We start from the raw sequence: 23,198 nt of genomic DNA, 5'->3' as shown, positions 1-23,198 counted from the left end.
GGGAGGGCGTGTCACTGTTGGAAAACTCTGTAATGAACAGAAGGCTGGCTCTCTGCCTGATCAAATTCCTCCGCTCCCTCGTATCTATCTCTCCTTCCAAAAATGTTCAGCATACCAGTGGGTTTTATTGACTTGTCAGAGCAGACAGGGTCGAGCAAGCTCTGCCTTGTAAGGTGTGCACCTAACAGGTTTCCGAAGCAGGAATCTCAGATGATGACCTTTTTCTCTCTAATAACTACCCTTAAACTACCCTTAACCTTTTTTTCTTTTTTTTTTAAACTGACATTTGTATTTGAAACGCCACACAATAAATGGTAAATAATAACAGTTGTTGGGAAAACTGGGAATTCTGATATTGGGTATGCAGTTTTCAAAGGTTTTCTCAAATTTAACCAGGTATGTCCACTCACCATCTTGTACTGTAAAATGAACAATGGTAAGTAAACTGTTTGCATGAGCCACTCTACCTACGAGATACTCCCCTCGATCTTGGAAGGGAGGACTGTTGGTTCACCGGCAAGCAAAGGCATACTTATTATATTTCTCTCACTTATGCAGAACATGTGCAAACTTTTTTTTTTTTTTGCACTGGAAAACATGGCTCGACTTTCACTGGCGAAATTGAGTCAGGAAACAAAGAGGGAGGATAAGGCAGCATTGCTGACAGATGCAGCACCACTACATATGGAGCAGATGGCCTTCTACTCTCCTGTGTTGAGTTGAACCCATCCTCTGTCTCTGTCACTTCACTCGTTCTCTGTCGTTCACCCTCTGCCCTACGAAGTACAGTCGACTGCGCAGCCATCCTCCTTGATTGGCTGTTAATCGTCGCCCCAGTCTGATGGTCACTTGTGAGGGCATGCAATTACATTTGGCCCTGGGTGAACATGCCCTCATTAAACCAGTGTGATTGCCCATTACATTCCAGAGAAGAGTAGTTTACATAGGTACAGTATGCTGATCCTAGACCGGCACAGTGTGCTCTGTGGATGCATCGGCACTGAAGAAAAATAATCCTGAGGCCAAAAGCTAAAAGCAGATTATGGGTGAAAACCCGAGATGCATTCATTATTTTTGCAGCAGGCTCGCCTTTCCGAGATAACAGTAACACAAAAATAAAAAAAAGAACTTGCATTAATTTCACATTTCGTCCCGTAACTGGATAATTTTCAGACAAACAGGGGGTAGACTGCAATTAAATACAAAACAGCCGATAACCTTACACAGCCACATACCTCACCATTAGCAGTGAAAGGATGTGTCTGGCCGGCCTGGTTAGTCATTTGTTAGGGCCCGAGGGGATACGATCTGCTATGTTGGGACCTGATCCATAACGGAATCAGATGCAGAATTCCAGAAATGCCCATCTACATGCCAAGATTCAGTACTGAGCCTTTTGTGTTCAGTTGGACTCTCTTATCTATTTGCATTTTGTTCCATTATCTTTGGCCGAAGAACGATTTGAAGACACAACATTTTTATATGAAATTTATCTGCACATAATAACTGATTCTTGGGAGTGGGGGCAAGTGGAGTCGGCGGTCAATGGAAAATAAACTACAGATTCCTTGAAACCACAAAAACAGGCCTAATGTTCTAAATGGCTTTCAGGTTCCATATCCATCAGTTATTGTGATAAGTTACATTCATGCTGTGTCCATTGTTGTGGTTGGGGCCTCTCTGCTGTGTGAGACAAATCATGAAACACCGTTGGAGGGGACACCCTCTGCCTGAATTCCATAACAATATTGCAGAAACAAAGGAGGCATGACATCTTACACAAGAGATGCAGAGTATTGCACATGAAATCCCATTGCACCACTTGCTTTACCAAAGAATGGGATGTCAATAAAATCACATGGAAAAATAAAGATGGGGGTAACTGCTTAATCGTCTGTGCAATCATTTTAAGCATTAGTTATTTAGGACTCGAGCCCAAAACGCAGCAAATGAAAAGGAGGTAAACCCTGACACCTCGTGGACAAATTGAAAATGTAACTCTCGACACCCCCCCCCCCCCATCCTAGGTTTCTGTTATCATATGAATAGACAAATCAAGTTATCCAGCCCTCATAATGGACGGTTGATATTCAGCTATACTGACATATTATTTCTCCTCTTCGCAGTCTTGGGTCTGTAAAACTGGTGCGCAGTACCAGAACTGGCCTGAAGAAGTGTAAAATTGTAATGCTGTGGCATTCCAACAGATGGCAAAGTCTGCCCAATTTATCCGGTATCACACAGGCCTCATCCGTCAGCAAGGCCTCGGGTGATAGAACTGGCTGCAGACACATTAGAAAAAAAACCAAACTCATAAACTGAGTTGACCAAAGTATATCTTTGTATGTATGAATTGCCCTAAATGGGTCTCATGCCCTTCCACTTAGACGCTATTACATACTGGTATATTCGGAGGGAAAGCGCCGCAACTTTTCCCAGCTGTGCAATTAGGGTAATTGTTTAGTGATTAGTCGAATAAAGTATCATAACCAGTAACCAGGGAGACAAAAGGGCTGTATGCAATAGGTGAGAGAGAGAGCGAGAGAGAGAGAGAGAGAGAGAGAGAGAGAGAGAGAGAGAGAGAGAGAGAGAGAGAGAGAGCGCGCGAGCGAGAGAGAGATCCCTGCTCGCTCGCTCTCGTGTTGTGGGTGGTTAAAGATGCGCTGCGCTGCGCTGCACTGCGCTGCGCAGCAATAGACTCGTCCATTCCTCCAAACGTGTCCCAGACACATCTCCCCCGGCCTTACCCTCCTCTCCCTCCTCTGCTCGGCTCCTTCATACATATCGTCCGCCAGACTACCTGAAGGGGGGAACTTGACGCTACAGGAAAAGCGGGATTTTGCGGGACCTTCCACACGCACTATGCAGCCGTAACGGGGCCGCTGTTTTTATTTGTTGTTTCTGGGGGTTGTCGTGTGGGGCTGTTCCCCCCCCCCCGGTGTCAGCCACGGACGTCAGACGGGACTACCGGGGATGTAACAGAGGTCCGTCTCCCTATCGGACTGCACCGTCTCTGCTCTGCCCAGCCTGCTGCACCGCTGAGCGGCCTGTGAGAAGCACAAGATGTCGACGAGAACGCCATTGCCGACAGTGAACGAACGTGACACTGAGAATGTAAGTGTTGTGTGCCGAGGACACCTCGGCCACATTTAGGGACCTTTTACACCCCCCCCTCTCGTTAAAAAAAGAAGAAGGGATTTTAGCGCACTATCGAGGCTAGGTTTATTTATTACGGCAGCGCGTTGGGGCTACGGGGTTGAAGCTTTGCAGAAGCACTGGACCAATGAGCAGCCGGGCTTTTATGACGGGCACAGGCATGGTAGCCTAGAATAAAGGACCGGGCAAGGAGGGTGCAGTATTGTCGTGCTTCACCTTCTGGCTTTTGTGCACAAGAAACTGCGTCTGGGCGATATTATGGCTTTATGGGCATACCAAGGTTGAGCCGGATCGCTGCGACTTCCAGCCCCGGTGTTGGTCCGTCATATATGAGAAAATAGTGCTACTCCCCTCGTGCAAACTCAGGGCATTTTCTAGTCCAGAGCGTCAGTATTTGGGGGATGGGAAGGGATATTGTCCTACTTTTCAATGGCTTGGTAGCATCGCAATGTGCCAGGCCCAGTACAACTACAATAAATCTACCGGGCCCTTATGGCTGCACACTCTCGCTCTCTTTTTTCCTTTTTTCAGGCAAATACATCATTCTGGTGCTACTGCAATGATAGGCTAAAGCAACACACAGACATACATTCATATTATGGCAAAACGGTGATTCGTGATAACCCATTCACTGTGTGGTGGAATGCACGCGCATCCACACACACACACACACACACACACACACACACACACACACACACGCACACATTTTTAAAAAAAAATCTCAGACACAAATTCACAGACAGTATGATGAGACGCCTCATGAGAACTGAGTAAATGAGGACTTCATTATGTTGACTGGGTTTGACATATCTAGGTTCTTCTCATTTTCCTGAAAAGACGACAGGCACAAATGTGAGCCACGACTTCACCAGGGACCATATATTTCTATGTGACAACACAGTGGAAATCACTAGAAGCACCAATTCATATTCCCCGGGAAACAGTCCCAGATGAGAGAATCATCATTATACTTGATAGATTTAGATAAATGATTCACAATGCTGCTTTCATTCATTACAAACATATAAACCTATGTAACCACTAATACAAAAAAAGCCCTTTCCTCTTCCAGCTGCAAATACTTTACAATGGATTTAGGCTGCTTGTACCTACATCACTGTACAGCAATGGGATGAAAGCACCGTCAAATGACTGAATAGTCAGTATGGGTTATACCAACTTTACAAGGGCAAGATGATATTATGTCTGGTCACTGCATGCCACTGATAAACCATCACAGTTTGCTTTAATCTTAAATTATGAATTAGCTAAAAAAAAAAGTGCTAACCTAACCTCAGCTGTGTTGCGTTAGCTCACACAGACATACATGTTGCAGGGCTATTCAGCTTTTCCTCAGCAACACTTGCAGTAGCGGGCCAGCCTAGCATCCCTCCATTCCACTCCAGCACCCCAGCCTCTGGGCCCACTAGCTGACAAACTGCGTTGCATAAGAGTTTATTACTCAGAGAATCAAAAGGCTTTTAGTGCAGCGAAAGGTTTTGTCATTGGTATGTGTGTTCGTCTGTGCAGGTGTGTGTGTCATTTTGACAGCATGTTTCTGTTCTGCGAGACTAGTGACATATGTGTGTGTGTGCATGCGTTTAAATGTATGCTTACACATGCACATACGTGGCCAATGGATGAAAAAGCCGCATGGCAGTTCAGATTTGATGTAATGCTGATGAAAAGAAGAAAAGCTACTTAAGTCCAGACGTCCACTAGCAGCAAATATGAGAAAGACAGCTGCTCTGTCACAGCGGGAGCTACACCAACTCCCCTTCCATGGTTATCTGGGACAGTGTTTTGGTACAGTAGACAAAGTGTTGTTGACTTAGACTGGCACTCAATCAAAATCCCTCTGTCTCTATCAATCCCTCTCCCTCTGTCTTCCCCTCTCTCTCTCACCCCCTCGCTCGCTCGCTCTTTCTCTGTCACACACTTACACACAGACACTGGCGACTGTTTGGATCACGTGGCATGATTCCCCCCCTGTCAGGATGTAGGCTAGCCGAGCTGACATGCTCCATGCTGGGTGTAGCGTTACCCTGGTGAAAGGGGAGCAGGGGAGCCTGGGTAACCAGACCAAGGCTTTATTCTCTGGCTGGGTGTGGCATGAGGGAACAGTGGATCATGGGATCTTTGACCTGGAGTGACATCAGCAGCTATTCTGGAGGAGAGGAGCCAGACCAGAGGCCCTGTGTCCTCTATGCAGATTATATACTCGGACTGTAGCTAGCTATATCTAAATTCACCTTCATGCGCTGGCTCATACTGTGCTCTTTCATAACAGGTTCGCTTTTGTTGCTGGATTCTGTTTTTTGTCTCTGCATTTCCATTGACCTCACAAGGCTTTAGTGAGATTAGGAACAGAAATAGGAAGTTGAATCAGTTCTGCACATTGCACAGTTCTGTAAGATCCACTGATAGGGCTGGGCAATATTTCAATATTATTGACTTTCATCTGTCAATGTAGCGTATCGGAATGAAATTGGGATACATATTTTTTTTTGTCTAAACTGTCAATAACGAGACTATTACTGAAAATTTCTCGTGAAATAAGGTCTGAAATATTTGAGGGAGTATTATTTGAAAACTAGTTTTAGTTTAATATACTTTACCAGACAAGTTCAATGTGATAAACTTAATTTGGATGCTTAAATGTGGTATTTTTGCATAGGTAAACAGATGTCGTGATATATACCGATATTGTGTAAAATTCCAATATGATTATTGTGATAATTTTCCATATTGCCCAGCTGGAAAATGTAGACAATATTAGGTTATTATGATGCTAATCACACAGGGAATATTGTTCAATATCAAAATTTCTATTATCAACTCGTCATCATATTGAACTGTTTGGTCATGTAAAGTATAATATCCAAGACTAGTTTTCAAAAAATACTCCCTCGAAAATTGCAGACCTGATTTTGTTTGAAATTTTGGGTAATAGATTCTCATTGTCACTAGTTTATAGAACAAAATTGTACATCACGATATGACCATTTTTGCAATTTCATTCCAATGTAATACCACTGAAATATGATAAACGATTATATCGAATTGTAGCCCAGCCTTAGTTTATTAGTTTATTGTGTTACCTCTCGTCATCCTTTTGTCATCTATCATTTTACCGTGTGGATGATAAGATATCTAGATTAAGAGGGAGGGAACCCGATTCTGTGTGTGTGTGTGTGTGTGTGTGTGTACGTGTGTGTGTGTGTGTGTGTGTGTGTGTGTGCCACATCACTGCATACACACGTGCACACATGAGGCACAAGCAACGTTGACAAACAAACCTTTCTGGTTGTGGAACCCAGTTAATGGGTTTGTTGCTGATTGCAGTGAGTGAATTTTCCTGTCTTGGCTCACACGTAGCTCCACTGCAGAGCCCTGCTGCACTGTGTGCACACAACCCAATATTTTAGTGCTTCAGCACCAGTAAGAGTTCTTATTAAATCAATGGGTCTGTCCCAACAGCCAGTAAAGAGCAGGCTGTAGTGTAAGTGTAATGCTTCGAGCTCCTATTTCTTGATGGAGTTTGGTTAGTGTTTAGCAGTTTGATATAACTACCAAACTGGGTGTGAGGATGTTGCTGATTTTCAACACGTTGCTTTCCTGCAGCACTCATCAGTGGATGGCTTTGTCGAACCCCCTGTCCCACCAACAAAGTCCGCAAGCCGCCACAGCCTGCCGAGATGCCGCAACTCTTTTACTTCCACAGAAGAACACCCCCACATCGGCAACTACCGTCTCCTCAAGACCATTGGCAAGGGGAACTTCGCCAAGGTCAAATTGGCACGACATGTCCTGACAGGGCGAGAGGTGAGACAACTCCTTTAAATCTAATTTATGTGTATAGATGGGTTGGGAATGGTGCGGTTGTCCATTTAAATCAGGGATGGCAACATGATCCAGAAAGGGCCAGTGTGGGTAAGGTCTTTGTTCCAACCAAGCAGTTACACACCTGATTCTACAAATCCAAGGTCTTTAGCAAAGACTATTGGTTGAGTAATAGAATCAGGTGTGTAACTGCTTTGTTGGAACAAGACTATTGGTTGACTTAGACTCAGGTGTGTAACTGCTTAGTTGGAACAAAGACCTGCACCCACACCGACCCTTTCTGGATCATGTTGCCCATTTATAATCATGTCGATTAGGGTTTGTTCAATACTAAATGTAAATCAGATGGTCCATATGATGGAAAAGTATCCTCAGTTTTTATGTTTGTATGTGTGTGATGGGTTGCAATGTTTGTTCTCATCTGCTGACCTAAGCTCAAACCCCATTTACATCCCATACAGTGGATGTTGCTGTTAGCAGTATTGCAATTTTAAAGCATCCAATGGAGAGAATGAATGTGTTGCTCTTGCTGCTCAGTCAAAGTAGTCTGACATTAAAAATCACTTTACAGCTCATTTTCATTTGCTCTTTGAAATCCTTTCACAAATCATTCATTCATTCAGTCATCATCAGCCGCTTCTCCGGGGTGGGGTCGCGGTGGCAGCAAGCTAAGTAGGGGCACTCCAGACGTCCCTCTTCCCAGCAATGCTCCCCAGCTCCTCCTGGGGGATCCCAAGGCGTTCCCAGGCCGGATTGGACATGTAGTCCCTCCAGCGATTTCTGGGTCTACCCTGGGGTCTCCTCCCAGTTGGCTGTGCCTGGTAAACCTCCAAAGGAAGGCGCTCAAGAGGCATTTAATCAGATGCTGGAACCACCTCAACTGGCTCCTTTCAATGTGAAGGAGCAGCGGCTCTACTCCGAGCTCCCTCCGGATGTCCGAGCTCCTCACCCTATCTCTAAGGCTGAGCCCAGACACCCTATGGAGGAAACTCATTTCAGCCGCTTGTATCACGATCTCACCCTTTCGGTCACTATCCAAAGCTCATGACCATAGGTGAGGTTGGGAACAAAGATTGACTGATAAATTGAGAGCTTTGCCTTCCAGCTCAGCTACCCCTTCACCACAACGGTCCGATACAACGTCTGCATTACTGCTGATGCTGAACTAATCCGCCTGTCAATCCCCCTCTCCATCCTACCCTCACTCGTGAACAAGACCCTTGAGATACTTTAATTCCTACACTTGAGGCAACAACTCATCCCCAGCCTGGAGGGGGCAATCCACCATTTTCCATTAGAGAACCATGGCCTCAGAATTGGAGGTGCTAACTCTCATCCCAGCCATTTCACACTCAGCTGCAGACTGCCCCAGTGCATGCTGGAGGTCGCGTTCTGATGAAGCCAACAAAACCACATCATCTGTGAAGAGCAGAGATGCAATTCTGAGGTTCCCAAAATGGACACACTCTTCACCTTGGCTGTGCCTTGAGATCCTGCCCATGAATATCACAAACAGAATTGGAGACAAGGGACAACCTTGGCGGAGTCCGACACCCACCGAAAACGTGTTTGACTTTGTGCTGAGAATGCAGAGACAGCTCTCACTTTGGTTATACAAGGGCCGGATGACTTGTAGCAACTGCCCTGATACCTCGTACTCCTGCAGTACCCCCTACAGAATGCCCCACGGTACATGGTCGTAAGCCTTCTCCAGGTTCACAAAACACATGTAGACTGGCTGGTCAAACTCCCATGCCCCCCTCAGCACTTCCGCAAGGGTAAATTGTTGGTCCATTGTTCCATGGCCAGGACAGAATCCGCATTGTTCCTCCTGGATCCAAGGTTTGACAATCGGTCGGAGCCTCCTTTCCAGCACCATAGAGTAGACTTTTTCAGGGAGGCTGAGCAATGTGATGCCCCAATAACTGGAGCACACCCTCCGGTCCGCCTTTTTAAATATGGGAACCGCCACCCCAGTCTGCCACTCCACAGGTATTGTCCCCGACCGCCATGTGACACAGAAGCGGCGTGTCAGTCAAGACAGCCCAACAATGTCCAAAACCATTCAGCATCTCAGGGCGAATCTCATCCACACCCGGCGCCTTGCCACCAAGGACCTTTTCAACTACCTCAAAGACCTCTGCCAGGGATATGGGTGGGGCTTCCCCTGAGTCTTCAGGCTCTACCGCCTCCACTGAGGACGTGTTAGCCAGGTTCAGGAAGTCCTCAAAGTGTTCTTTCCACTGATCGACAATATCTCCAGTCTGGGTCAACAGTTCCCCTCCCTGGCTGAACACAGCCTGAGTCAAGCCCTGCTTCCCCTTCCTGTGTTGCCAGATGGTTTGCCAGAACTTCCTTGAGGCCAACCAAAAGTCCTCCTCCATAGCCTCGCTGAACTCCCACACCCAATCTTTTGCTTCTGCGACCACCGAAGCCACCGCCCTTCTGACCTCCAGGTAACTTTGCTGCTTCAGGAGACCCCTGGGCCAACCAAGTCCAAAAGGCCTCCCTCAGCCTGACGACTTCCCTCACCGCTGGTGTGCACCAGCGGGTTCTTAGGTTGCTGCCTCGACGGGCACTAATGACCTTATGACCACAGCTCCTGCCTGCCACATCTGCAATAGAGGCTTTGAACATGGCCCACTCAGACTCCATGTCCCCAGCCTCTCTTGGGATATACGAGAACTTCTTCCGGAGGTGGGAGTTGAAGACCTCACAGACAGGGGCCACCGTCAGATGTTTCCACATCACCCTCACTACACGTTTGGGTTTGCCAGGTCTATCCAGCAGCCTTCCCCACCATCTGAGCCAGCTCACCACCAGGTGGTGATCAATTTACAGCTCTGCTCCTCTCTTCACCCGAGTGTCCAACACATACGGCCGCAGATCTGATGATACAACCACAAAGTCTATCATCGATCTTCGGTCTAAGGTGTTCTGGAACCAAATACACTTACAAACTACCTTATGTTCGAACATGGTGTTTGTTATGGCCAATCCATGACTCGCATAGAAGTCCAATAACAAAGCACCGCTCGGGTTCAGATCAGGGAGGCCTTCCTCCCAGTCACGCCCCGTCAGCTCTCTCCATTGTTGCCCACATGAGTGTTGAAGTCCCCCAGCAAAACTATAGAGTCCCGAGGTGGAGCCCTATCCAGGATACCACCCAGAGACTCCAAGAAGACTGGATACTCCAAACTGCTATTCGGTGCATAAGCACACAACAGTCAAAGCCTTCCCCCCAGTGACTCACAGTTGTATAGAGGCGACCCTCTCATTCCCCGGGGAGAACTCCAACACGGCGGTGCTCAACCGGGAACTTGTGAGTATCCCCACACCCGCCTGTCACCTTGGCCAACTCTCGAAAAAATAATGAGTCCAACCCCTCTCCAGGAGTTTGGTACCAGAGCCCATGCTATGTGTGGAGGTGAGCCCAACTATATCTAGTTGGTACTGCTCCACCTTCTGCACCAGCTCAGGCTCCTTCCCTGCCAGAGAGGTGACATTCCACATCCTGAGGACCAATCTGCGATGCTGGAAGTCAGCACACCCCGGTCCCTGCCTTTGCCTGCCCCCCGGCCTGCATTACACCCTAACCCAATGCTCATCCCTGCGATGTGCTGGGTCCACAGGGTGGTGGCTCCATGTTATTTTTTCAGGCTGGGCCCGACTGGGCCCCATGGGCCAAGGCGCAGCCACCAGATGCTCACCGGTGAGCTCCCTTCCCAGGTCTGGCTCCAGGAGGGGGCCCCGGTCTCACTTTTTTGGGTGAGGTGCTGTGACTTTGCTGGTGTAAATTCATTGTTTTTTTGGGAATCGCTCTCAGTCTGGCCCCTCCCCTGGGACCAATTTGCCTTGGGAGACCCTACCAGGGGCTATTGCCCCTGACAACACAGCTCCCAGAATCACCATGACACAAACCCCTCCACCACGTTAAGGTGGCGATTCTCGGGGGCTCTCACAAATCATATGTGCTTGAAAAGTTTGTTTCTTTTTCGATATGAGTGTTAGCTACATTTACTGGAAGTAAGGTTGGAGCCAGGTTGATGTTCCTTGTTCTGAAATTGAAGAAATCGAAATGTCTCCTGTCATGGCAATGTTGTACTTTACTTTGTAAGGTGTCTTTGTAAGGTCAAACCATATTGTACGCTCTCTCTTGCTTGCTCGCTTGCTGACAGTCACACACACAGACACACACCTGCACACACTCACACTGCTGACCTGTCAGAATGATCGACGCCCTGCTTTGGTGTGTCTGTAATTAAAGCTCCTGTTTCCACTGGCCAAAACTGTAACCTGCGGTGTGTTCACTGTCTCTGACCCAGCGGGACCCATAGTACATCATGGTCTTGAGTTTTTGATACTGCAGATTACCACTGTTGAGCACTGTTCCAGCATCCTATACTGTCGTGATTTACATCAAGCTTGGAGTCATCAATAGGCATGTTTCCATTCAACTGTCAAGTGAATATCAAGCAAACTTTTCTAAACTTGCAAAAAAATAAAATGTGAATTAGTTTCGTTTCCTTCGGATCTGTTAAGGCGAATAAAACCATTAATGTAGTTTTGTGTCCCTACTTCATGTGTCCATACTTCAACACCTGTGACAAAAAATGGATCAGTTGCATTGAAGAAACAGCTGATCATGTGATTAAATTCTATTTCCATCAGCCATTTGGCACATAAACTCTTTTTTTAACCCCCCCCTTCTTCTCCCCTATTGTACCTGGTCAATTTTACCCCGCTCTCTGAGCCGTCCTGGTCACTGCTCCACCCCCTCTGCCAGTCCGGGGTGGGCTGCAGACTACCACATGCCTCCTCTGATACATGTGGAGTTGCCAGCCGCTTCTTTTCACCTGACAGTGAGGAGTTTTGCCAGGGGGACGTAGCGCATGGGAGGATCACACTATTCCCCCCAGTTCCTCCTCCCCCTCGAACAGGCGCCCCAATCGACCAGAGGAGGCGCTAATGCAGCAACCAGGACACATACCCACATCCGGCTTCCCACCCGCAGACACGGCCAATTGTGTCTGTAGGGACACCCGACCAAGCCGGAGGTAACACGGGGATTCAAACCAGTGATCCCTGTGTTGGTAGGCAACAGAATAGATAAACAGTTTTTTTTAACAAAAGCAAAAACCTCCTCAAGCGAGCATAAAAACTTTATTGCAATAGAATTTTTTTTGAACATGTATTTCCATCTAGCTTTTTCCTCATTCAAAACATCAAATTTTGCAAAAACTGGCATGACGGAGACCTCGCTAACATTTAACACCCTTAAATGCGAATGTCAAACAGGTGTTGGGTTTGTTACCTGCTAGTTCGTGAGAAGGTCAGGCACTTTAATTGTACAGCTGAGTGCCTTTGCCAGTTCATCAGAATGCACAGGCATGGGTCAGAGTAAGAGATAACAGGTGGAAAGAATAGAAGACTGATGCAATCTCACCTTTATCCCAGCACTTCGAGCCAGATGACCTGAACTCACAGCTAACAGAAAAGTATGGGTTTCTATACCAAGGTAACAAAAAGGATTTCATAGCAGAAAGAAAGGGAAACATAACACTAGATACCTCCTAGATAAACAGGCTGTGTCTTCTATCTGCTGAAGAGAGTGGTTGCTGTATGTACATCCTCTCTCTCTCTCTCTCTCTCTCTCTCTCTCTCTCTCTCTCTCTCTCTCTCTCTCTCTCTCTCTCTCTCTCTCTCTCTCTCTCTCTCACACACACACACATACACTCGCTGGCCTCCACTGTCGGCAAAATCAGTAACTACCATATGCTCTCGTCTACTAGCTACCTAATGATGGCCCAGCATGTCCTGTTTTTGTACAGGGTGACCTTGCACTAGACTCTGCCCAAGGTGTGCTGAGATCATGACTCCATTATGTTAAAGGGAAGAATGAGAAAATAAACAAAGAGGAGAGGAACACATGAAGCACCTCACTGCAATGTCTCTCCTTGTCCTCTACATACCCCATATGAATTTTCATGTTTTATTGTGTGTGTGTGTGTGTGTGTGTGTGTGTGTGTGTGTGTGTGTGTGTGTGTGTGTGTGTGTGTGTGTGTGTGTGTGTACCTCTGTGTTTGTGTAGGCCCTTTAAGATAAGCGTCAGTTGAAGAGCATATGGACCATGTGTTATCAACGTGCTGAATTATTAACAGTGATACTTACTGAGTTAACTGTGATGCTGACTTGACGTCGCCCTCCAGTCACTTGTGCAACTGAATTATTCAGCCTCAAATCCATTAGCAAGGGCACAAACACACGTACAGACACAGACATACACACATGCACACAAAACATACAAATACAATCACTCAGTGATGCATCTGATCCATAATGTGCAAGATTCATCATGTCTCACCACTTTGGAGAACAAAAAGGACCGAGTTAGAAGTTGAAACAATGGTGTGACACCAAAGGACAACGTGCAAGCTCAACCACCTTTAGGCAAGCATACATAAACAGACATGGTGTGCGCACACGTGTGCTTCCCCCGAGCATTGTCCATGACAAGAGGAAGCCTGGGAAGCGGAGGGGGAGCGAGGTCAGTCGTCTGTGCACCTGCCCACCTAAGACAGGCTGCAAATAGACACCACCTGCGTACTGCATGTGTCTACACATAATGTGCGACTCTCTGCAGCATCTCATCCCTCCCACACCATCATCCTCCGTTTTCCTCTATACTCCCATTTCTCTTGTAAGGACATTTAGCTCTTGGGTTCTAATGAAAAGTGTGTCCCGTTGGGTTCGGCGTGCTATGTTGCACTGCAGGTCTTGGGGAAACCCTGACTTGGATGATTAATCTTTATTCTGTCTACCCGAGGGTCGCCATGTTTCCGTGACTCAGCACTCTTTTCCTTGTTCTCCCCTTAGCAGCCTGGACTAGAGCCTGAGCCAGCATGCACACAAGCACTCTTGCTCAGTCATTGATAAACATTTGTAATAAAGGTCTAGGACCGGGTACTTGGGCAATAACTGCATTGCTCAACATAACTTTAACAATGCATTAGTAACCTGCTTTGTCCTTACAAAGCATACAGTTGAAATATTTTGTGCCTGACAAGAGCTAAAGTCTGTGTCCATTGAAGCACACTGGTACTCTGCATGCTCATTAGGTCAATGTTAAGCCTGCCAAGCCTGGGTAATTAGTACCATAGTTACACTGGTAAAAGACTCATATACCTAAATTAGGCAATATTTTCATAATTATTTTGTGTAGTAAGATTGAAACTGCTTGGGATCGTTGCTTCTTTTGCATCAGAAAAGACCCTTGCTATTATTACAGTCACAGGGACAATATAATGCCTGGGACATTCTTACCATGATTACAATATAGTTACAATAAGAAGCCTTCAGTTAGTTATTCTGCAGGCATAACATATGCACAGAAGGGGAATAAGATAATGGAACTGGCACAAGAAAAAGCAATTAAACCATAACCACAAAAGCGAGATGGGCTATTTGAGTTAGGTTGGCACAATAAGATAAGTTAAGATAAACTATTCATCCTTAGGGGGACATTGTTCAGTGCAACATCAAAAAGATATAGACAATACATTTATATTTAGATTCATGCATTAAGTAGACACTTTCATCCAGGATACTCGACCCGATGATGACGATTTATCCAAAGCAAATTACAAGAGTCAGAAATTAGTAGATACATTTGTTTGTCTCCCAACAGGTACCATAGAGCACTATATTAGTAGGGGTGGGACAATTCACATGGTTCGATACGTCTCACGATTCAGGGCTCATGATTTTGAGTCAGTACGATACAGTGGATGCCTTGGTAAGCAAGAGACAAAACACCATTGCAGTTCTCTATTTTTATTTTATTTTAAGAATTAGGCCCAACATTTTGGCATTATCAGGCACGTATTGAAACGTAATGCAAGTGCGAAAGTTCTAACAAAATTTTGTGCCATCTTGTTGTGTAACACAATTGCTTTACTTCAAACTTTAAAAACTGCTAGAACAACCACGGCGGTCATTTTGACCGTTTTGGATTTTCAAAGTTTAATAACTTTATGGGGGGGGGGAGGGACACAGATCTGCCGCTCAGTGGATGCTCCTAAAATTGCATATATTGGCATTAAAATGAGTTTTAGATCAATTGCACAAAAAAGTTACGATAAGAGCTACATAAAATGACCATGAGCGGGTCAAAATGTCCGCTTGTAATTTGCGTGTCATCGTGCGCGTCATGTCACTGTTTATGACGTCTTGCTCGCGTCTTTTTTCTTCGCAACGTTCCGTTCTTTTTTTACATCTCACGTTTTATAGGCCTTGTTACGTTTGTTAGATTAGCAATATGTGTTTTCCGTTTTGCTTTTCAGGTATTATTTCCAACATGTCTGGGCACAGCCACCGTTTCAGACGCTCCATGACTACCACCGAGGCGTTGGACAGCGGCGATTTTAAATCGTTTGAAAAATAGTATTGTAATGATCACGGATGACTGGAGTCGCTAGCCAGTTGGCTAACGGCTCGGACCCTTTAGTCGAGCGGTGTGCGCAGCGCGGGCGACCCAGGTTCGCGTCCGAGTTGCTGCGGATTCCCAGCTGCCTCCTGAATTCGCTACAGTATTAAAGTTGTTTATGTGTTAATTTTGGTGTCTGTCGTTTCCTAACAGACATACTAACATATGCTATGCACTAATATTGTAAACTACAGAAGACCCACTGGCCGGTCGGCCCCTTTAGCCGAGCGGTCAGAGATGTCGCCTTGTGGCGCAGTGCGCCTCGGGTCGAATTCCGCAGCGGGCCTGTTTGAGCTACATTACAATACCTCAAATGGGTATTTATCTTGACAGAATATAGAGTTTAAAAACCGGTCGTTTTAGGTAGGAGCGAAATCCTGGTCGCTCTAGTTTTAACACACGATCTCGCGAAATTGGGAGCGTCTCGAACCGTGAAGACCGTATTGAACGATTCGGAATTCACTCCAGTATCGGCCCACCCCTACTATATAGTAATATAGCCAAGAATGCACATCATATGAAATGCATTAGTGTTAAGTGTGCCGTATATCATCAAGAGGGAGTGATAGGAGATTCAAATAAAGTAGATGGGGAATGCCACCATCCGTATCACATCTGTTACAATGATGAACATAGAATAACACGGCGAAACCCTTCCTAATATAGAGAAGGATAATAATAGAAAGATAAAAGTAGAAACAGAAATTATGTCCGATAAGTTAAAACCTGCCCAATGCCAATAGCCAAGTGGAAAAGTGAACAATCCTGGTTGCACAAATTGCACCAATGAAGCACTGCATCTCCAGATATGCGGGTGGCATGTAGACAGTAATGTTTTTAAAAAGTAAGTAGGTAAAATCTGGAAAAAAACTCCAAAGTTAAACCTCATGCACATATTCATGTGTCATCACTCACCACACTGGGAAAAGGGGTGGGGGGGTGCACCATACCGTGACTATGCAATCACATTGCAAAAACAGATAAGTCTGTTGCATCATATATCTTAGATAGCTAATGTAAGCTTAGCACCCATGTGCGTTTTACTTTGTAACTCTCCATTCAGTGACTGCTTGAGTAGCCTGAAGTTGTCTTGTTTTCTTACAGTGGGGCCGCTGGTTGATGCTCAGGGAAATTGATATCGGCTGGTTCAAACATGTACAATTAGACTATGGGCAATCCTACCTGATCCCGCCATTACTAACAGAGCAGTAAATAGAGCCGTCACTAACCACCATATTGTTTTTTGGCTTGCATTGCCCGTTAGATGCCAATGTCAACCATCATTTCATCAGACCACGCCATCATAGTCCTATTAATGCAGATTAGGGCCTGTTAGGCCGTAGGCTGAGTTTTTTGAGTTTATTTAGTAATAGTTGATTCTTTTTTTTTTAATTAAAATTTTGATTGCTTTTCAAAACACACATCTTTAAAATCATTGACATTTTTAAAATTGGAATCAAACCGTCAGTGGCTTTAAATGTGAGTTTTCAAAGCAACAAAATCCAACGTACAGAGTTCAGAAGAAGCCAAAATTGTCAGTGCCTCAGCTGCAGGTACGTCACCCACAAATTTGGAGAAAAAAAGAAGTAGTTAGTATGGGAAACGGAACAGTCTTGAAAGGCATGACAAATAGGTAGCGATTGTACAGCAAACGGCTTGTAACAGGGGTCTGAAATTGAAATGAAATGTAAAGCGCTTCGAGTGGCTGCTGCAGCTAGAAAAGCGCTATATCAAATACAACTTGATTGATTGATTGGCAAACATAAAAAAACATGTAAAAAATAAAATAAAAAAGGTAAATAAAATCGGTAAGGAGGAACAGTCAGCTTTGACTTTTCATTGATTGAAACAGTATTTTTTTCAATCAAAGAACATGTCCTCAAATATTAACAATCAGGACTACGCCACAGTGACACCTGCAGGTTTTTCTGATCGTTTCTGCATCTCTGGAGTTTCTGCAGTGAAACTGGAACTAAATACAGCCTAGCAGGGTTTCTAACACTCTAACGTACTCTAAACACGCCGTTCAAAAGACACATGCTTGTTCTCTCGGCTAAACTACGTTTTAATGGTTTAAAATTACGTCCCGCAACGCTTGCGCAGAGGATTTTTATGGACTACGTCGACGTAGAGGCTAGCGTGCAGCAATGCATTCTGGTACATGTAGGCGCTGTGGGGAAGCCTCGGGAGCGGAGCACCGATTACTTTGTCATTAAAGCGCACAGTGAAAACCGCTTCAATCCACTACATTGCTCATCAGTACTGATTGCACATACACAAAACCATCAGCGAAACGTCCCTTTTAAGTTTTTAAGCTTCATGGCAGAGCTTTTATTCAAGGAAAGCGCTTTTATTCCAGGCCAATAAAAAATGACATACTTGTTCTAACAAGCACAAAACCTTGATCCTTAAGCACTACGGAAAAAAAGTAATATGGTCTGAGGAGCTGTCATCCCACATTAAGGCACACTTATGGTTGTAGAAAGTCAGAGGATACAGTCCCAGTGGTTAGATGCAATGTTCGTCTCATGGGAGTCATTTGGTCCGAAGATTTCCCTGCACAGTTGTATATTGGCCTTTGCTCCTTCATTATGTTCACATATTTTAAGATGACAATGCCCCCCATACATGCTCCTAAGGAAATTAAAGAGAAGCTAAAATGTCTAAAACTTTGTGTTCATTTAACATAGAGAAGTTGTCTGAAGTAGAAAACCTTTCCGTCCATGGCTTTCCGTCTTAAAGGATGGTCTAATATCCGATGCCCACAGCTCAGGACTTGTATGACAGCACAACCGATGTCGAAGGGAGACCCCTGTATCTTAATCACTACTTCATATGCACATGTTCTTTGGTTTTTGTTGTGTTTTACAATGCCCTTTTTTATTTATCAGTTTATCAATAGTTTTGAGGTCTTATAAAGAGAGGGTAACAGGTCTTCTCCAGCCTGCTTTGTGGGGCAGTAATTGAGAGGGATATGGGGGTGTATGCCAACAGTAAATCACAATAGCTTATTCTGGTCAGGCGGTATCAAAATAGTTTATATTTGTCATTCCCTGCATCTTTCTGCCTGGAGTCTCGTGTGTGTGTGCGTGTGTGTGTGTGTGTGTGTGTGTGTGTGTGTGTGTGTGTGTGTGTGTGTGTGTGTGTGTGTGTGTGCGGCTTCATCCGTGCGGGTTATTCTGCTTGTCTGTATATATTACAGTCCATATTGATCTTTCTCCACATGAAAAAAATAACTGATACCACTTGTATTTTTGACAATTAAAGTATTTATTCCAAAATGTCCTACTGAACAGCAGTAGAAATTCAGCTGTGACTTGTTTTTGTTTTTTTTCCCACTTTCTAGTGGCAGAATCATCCGAATTTTAAGGCTGTAGTATTCACTGTACCATTAAAGCAAAGACAAGCATACAAAATAATCTGCTTCCCTTTCTTTCTTTCACCTTTCTCCTTGCTTTCCAGGTCGCTGTGAAGATTATAGACAAAACTCAGTTGAATCCCACCAGTCTACAGAAGGTAAGAACCTTTCACCCATGATCATGAGATGCGTGAGATGCATCTGTCCTGTATGACAAAATTAATGTGTGGGTCTCTGTGTACCCGGCTTGGCTATTAGTCCGTCCTATGAGTTTCTGCTTGTTCTGTTCCTTTACTCTTTGAACGCCAAATGGACTGTTTTGCATAATGTAATCAGATTTAGTCAGGAGACACCACAAGGCTTGTTTAATCTTCAGTCAGTTTTTCTCTGACTCTCAGTTGGTTTGTGGTTAGGAGCAGCTAAAAATACCCCACGTTGCCTGCATGTCACTTACCCCTGTCTAGCAGTCATAGCCAATTAAAGCGGAGGGTTTGGGCCCCGTTTCCTGATTACTGTGTCCAAATCCAGCTCTCTCTCCTGATTAAACACATGCGCACACATATATTTTCACACACACACATACACACACACACACACACACACACACACACACACACACACACACACACACACACACACAGAGTGTTCATGGTAGATTAGACAGTGTAGAGGAGAACAGTTGCCCAGATATGTGAGCAAGACCTATAATTGATTTGGTGCATGCTCAATAATCCAGGTAAGGAAATCCCAGAAAGCTGAATCAGTTCATCTGGACACAACATTTATTAGTTAATAGTCATGGCAATTTGAGTATGAAGCCGATCGTTGATTCGGTCGTTATGCAACTCTGCTGTTTATAAGGGTGGGGATACCGGCAGTCAGTTGAGACGGAAGAAGTCACTTAGATGAGTGATGAAACATTTCTCCCACTAAACGTGTCCAGATGGGGGCGTCCAGGTAGCGTAACGGCCTATTCGTTGCCTAACAACACGGGGATCGCCGGTTCAAATCCCTGTGTTACCTCTGGCTTGGTCAGGCATCTCTACAGACACAATTGGCCGTGTCTGCGGGTGGGAAGCCGGATGTGGGTATGTGTCCTGGTCGCTGCACTAGCGCCTCCTCTGGTCAGTCGGAGTGCCTGTTCGGGGGGGAGGGGGAACTGGGGGGAATACTGTGATCCTCCCACACACTACGTCCCCCTGGCAAAACTCGTCATTGTCAGGTGAAAAGAAGCGGCTGGCGACTCCACATGTATTGAAGGAGGCATGTGGTAGTCTGCAGCCCTCCCTAGATCAGAGTTGTAATGCTCACATGCTATAATTACATCCACACTTGCCATGATGGGATGTCTTGATGCATTTTTTTTTTTAGATTTTTCCGTTGGTATTTTCTGCCTTTGTTATTGGATAGTAATAGTAGAGAGAGTGACAGGGGATGACATGCAACAAAGGGCCCGGGCCGTATTTGAACCCAGGCTGCTGCAGTAAGGGCTCAGCCTTATGTGGTACGCGCTCTACCAGGTGAGCCACCGGGGCGTCCCCAGTCTTGATGCCTTTCTTGACTTCTTTCTGTACCTCATTCAGTGGTGTGAATGTACAAGGCAGCACCAGGCTTCTTAATGACACGATAATAACAATTAAATTCCCCAAATGGCTGTACTTCCCTGCTGGATAAGAGGAATGGAACACGCTCACTGAATGTCACCGAGGTAATATAACAGGGGGTAATTGTAGCTTTGGTATTAGAGTACCAGTCATTTGTTTCTTGGTATAAAAACCATACATTCTCTTTCAACAACAGAATAATCTCACTCAGTATTAGATTAATCATTTCATTCAAGATTTAAATTGAATTTAGTGCCGATTCTTGAGCAAGCCAGTGAAACGGGTTTGTAGATAATGTGGATTCTGTACCACATCTGTACTATAGATGAAATTCCTTGTGTGCGTTATTTTGTTAAATGCCCTATCGTGCGGTTTCCAATCTCGATGTACACAGAGGAGTTGTACTGAATGCCTGAAATGAACAGCGCAATGTCTGGCATGTGGAATTTGACAATAAATTGACTGCATAACTTCGGTGATTTGGAGGACCGTCGAGGTCACGAGTGGCTATGTGTGGCTGGTTGTGTCCTGCTCAGTGATGAATATGGCAGCTCAGACGTGTTTTGTGAGAGTGCAGACAGATTGGATCCTTCTACTTAATTATTAATTTTTCCCTTCAAATGTCAGCTAGAACGAGAGGTCAGTGTATAAATGCCCTGTTTTTTGTTTTTGTTTTTTTTGTTTTTGTTTTAATAAGGGACAGGCTATCATTACGAAGAGTCTGTACATGCCTCAGTAGCACATCTGTGCATGTGTGTGTCTGTTTTCATGCATGTGTGGTGGAAGGGACACACTTATGTATGTGCTAAGATGCCTTTGTGCATATATATATATATAGGTAGCTGTAAATGTCCTCTACTCTGTGCTATAGGTTACTGTAATGGCATACGGAAACGCCATCTGCAATGCAGACGCTTGCCTTTTAATGCAGCAGCCGTCTCCTGGTTTGTATCGATTGTCTCATTGACTCAAAGTGTCCTACCCTTGTAAACCCTCCACCATGGTTGCATTGAAGGGAATATCCATTCCAATATGGGCATCAGATGTGATTACCCCTGTGGTCTTGGACAGCTCAATCAATATTTGAGAACATGGGCAAGTACAGCCAGAAACACGAGCATTGTGAGTCTCAAGTTGATGATGTCATCACTGTGCTGCAGTAGCAGTGAATGGCAGAGGAACAAATTGCGTGGGCAATTTTGACTCTTTAACTCCCAAACAAGGTTTGTTTGATAACCATCTTGACAATTCAGAATGATAAAATAAATCCTGGGAAATCTCCTTCAATGCCGACACAGTGTCCGCAAAATTTGTCTCCATTGTGAATGCAGTAGCTCCAAAGTTTCTCTTGCTCTTGCTGCTAGCTTTGGGAGAGGCTTAGTAAGACTGAAGATTGAATGTAGTATTGTAGTTTCACAGCATTAGAGGCTTGACCAATACATGCTCATGGTTAAAAGATGCCATGCTGTAACTAGCTGACGAGGCAGCCCACAAAGGTCACTAATGGCTATAACACATGGCAAGCTAGGGTACACTGTTGTTGAGACACAATATTGATTTAATGACTCAGGCTTTTTTAGGTGCGAGAAGAGAAAGTGTAGAGGAATACTCTGGTGTTTCTCAAAATCTGTCGTCTGTGCTGACCTTGTCTCCTCCCCTCAGTGTGTTGTTGTCTGAGGTGATCAGGGCGAGGCGCATGGAGGTTAACAAGAAGAGTTGCATCAAGGGTTCACTGTTGTTATCTGAGGACGTTTTTAATTCTCAGTCCAGCTGTGTAGCATAAGAGGTCTCATCCAGCTGCATCTCAACCCCACACACCGTGAGTGGCAGCTCTCTTTGTTCCCCGGTCCCAAATGTCACTGGTCCCTCTTTTTTTTATGGTGTCATGAGAGACAGGCTGGTAGGCACACCATCTGGCCCTGTAGGCATAGCTAGGGCATTGGCAGATCTCACATGTGCAAATGCTCTCTCGCTCTCTTCGTTCTCTCTCCCCCTCCCCTCTCTCACTCACTCACTCTCAGATGTGTGGCATGAAGTCTATACTACTGTTGTCAGGACTTGATTTGCTTTATATGAAAGGGTCAAATTGTCACATTCACATCCTGAGGCCTTCTGCCCAAATTCTGGCAACATTTCACACACACCACACACACACACACACACACACACACACACACACACACACACACACACACACACACACACACACACTTATCCCCTGATAAGCTTGGGTGGAGGGTCTAGAAAACTGCTCTGTACCAGGCATATCCCAGAGACACACAGTCTATGTTGTTTCTCTTTCGAACACAAGTTGCATTGTTTTACATTATTGATGGTATAGTTAAGAATTTCCTTGCGGTCGATGCTAGTTTTTGTAAATCCTTGTGCCTCCCTTCTAATTTTTGAAGTTTAAAAAAGGTCAGCAGTTTAGAATTAGTCACAATGTGAGAATTGGACTTTGATGATCCAAAATCGGTTCCCATGTGGGCTCTCCACATTCTCCTCTCTGGTGTGACTGTGTGGTGGTTTCAGCCTAACAGGAAATGAGGTCAGCTGAGCTCCTGAAGCACCTTCAGAGATCAGCCACAGGAAATGCATCACATGTCATCTGCGGTCAAATTGTTGATGTTGTCATGGTTTTTAGGCATTTCATCCCTCAAATAGTCCTCTTTGTTAACACCTCCACAGAGCAAACACTGCTCTCGTCTGTTCTAGTGTAAGCCATAAATAAGGGTTCTTTCTCTGCATG

At 45.1% G+C, this 23,198-nt stretch overlaps 1 protein-coding gene across 1 annotated transcript; it reads left to right on the top strand.

Annotated features, from left to right (window-relative positions):
- Window positions 1–2,694: 2,694 nt before the first annotated feature.
- On the top strand, window positions 2,695–19,003 carry LOC130133769 (serine/threonine-protein kinase MARK1-like; the record flags this gene model as incomplete). The annotated part of the gene is made up of 3 exons (XM_056302100.1): window positions 2,695–3,114; window positions 6,784–6,984; window positions 18,950–19,003. Coding segments are annotated over exons 1-3 (306 nt in total), but the record flags the coding sequence as incomplete, so codon positions are not given.
- Window positions 19,004–23,198: the final 4,195 nt, after the last annotated feature.

Source organism: Lampris incognitus, unplaced genomic scaffold, assembly GCF_029633865.1.
Source record: "Lampris incognitus isolate fLamInc1 unplaced genomic scaffold, fLamInc1.hap2 scaffold_487, whole genome shotgun sequence".
Taxonomy (NCBI): Eukaryota; Metazoa; Chordata; class Actinopteri; order Lampriformes; family Lampridae; genus Lampris; species Lampris incognitus.
Note: the sequence above shows the minus strand (reverse complement) of the source record. Positions and strands in the feature narration are given on the sequence as shown.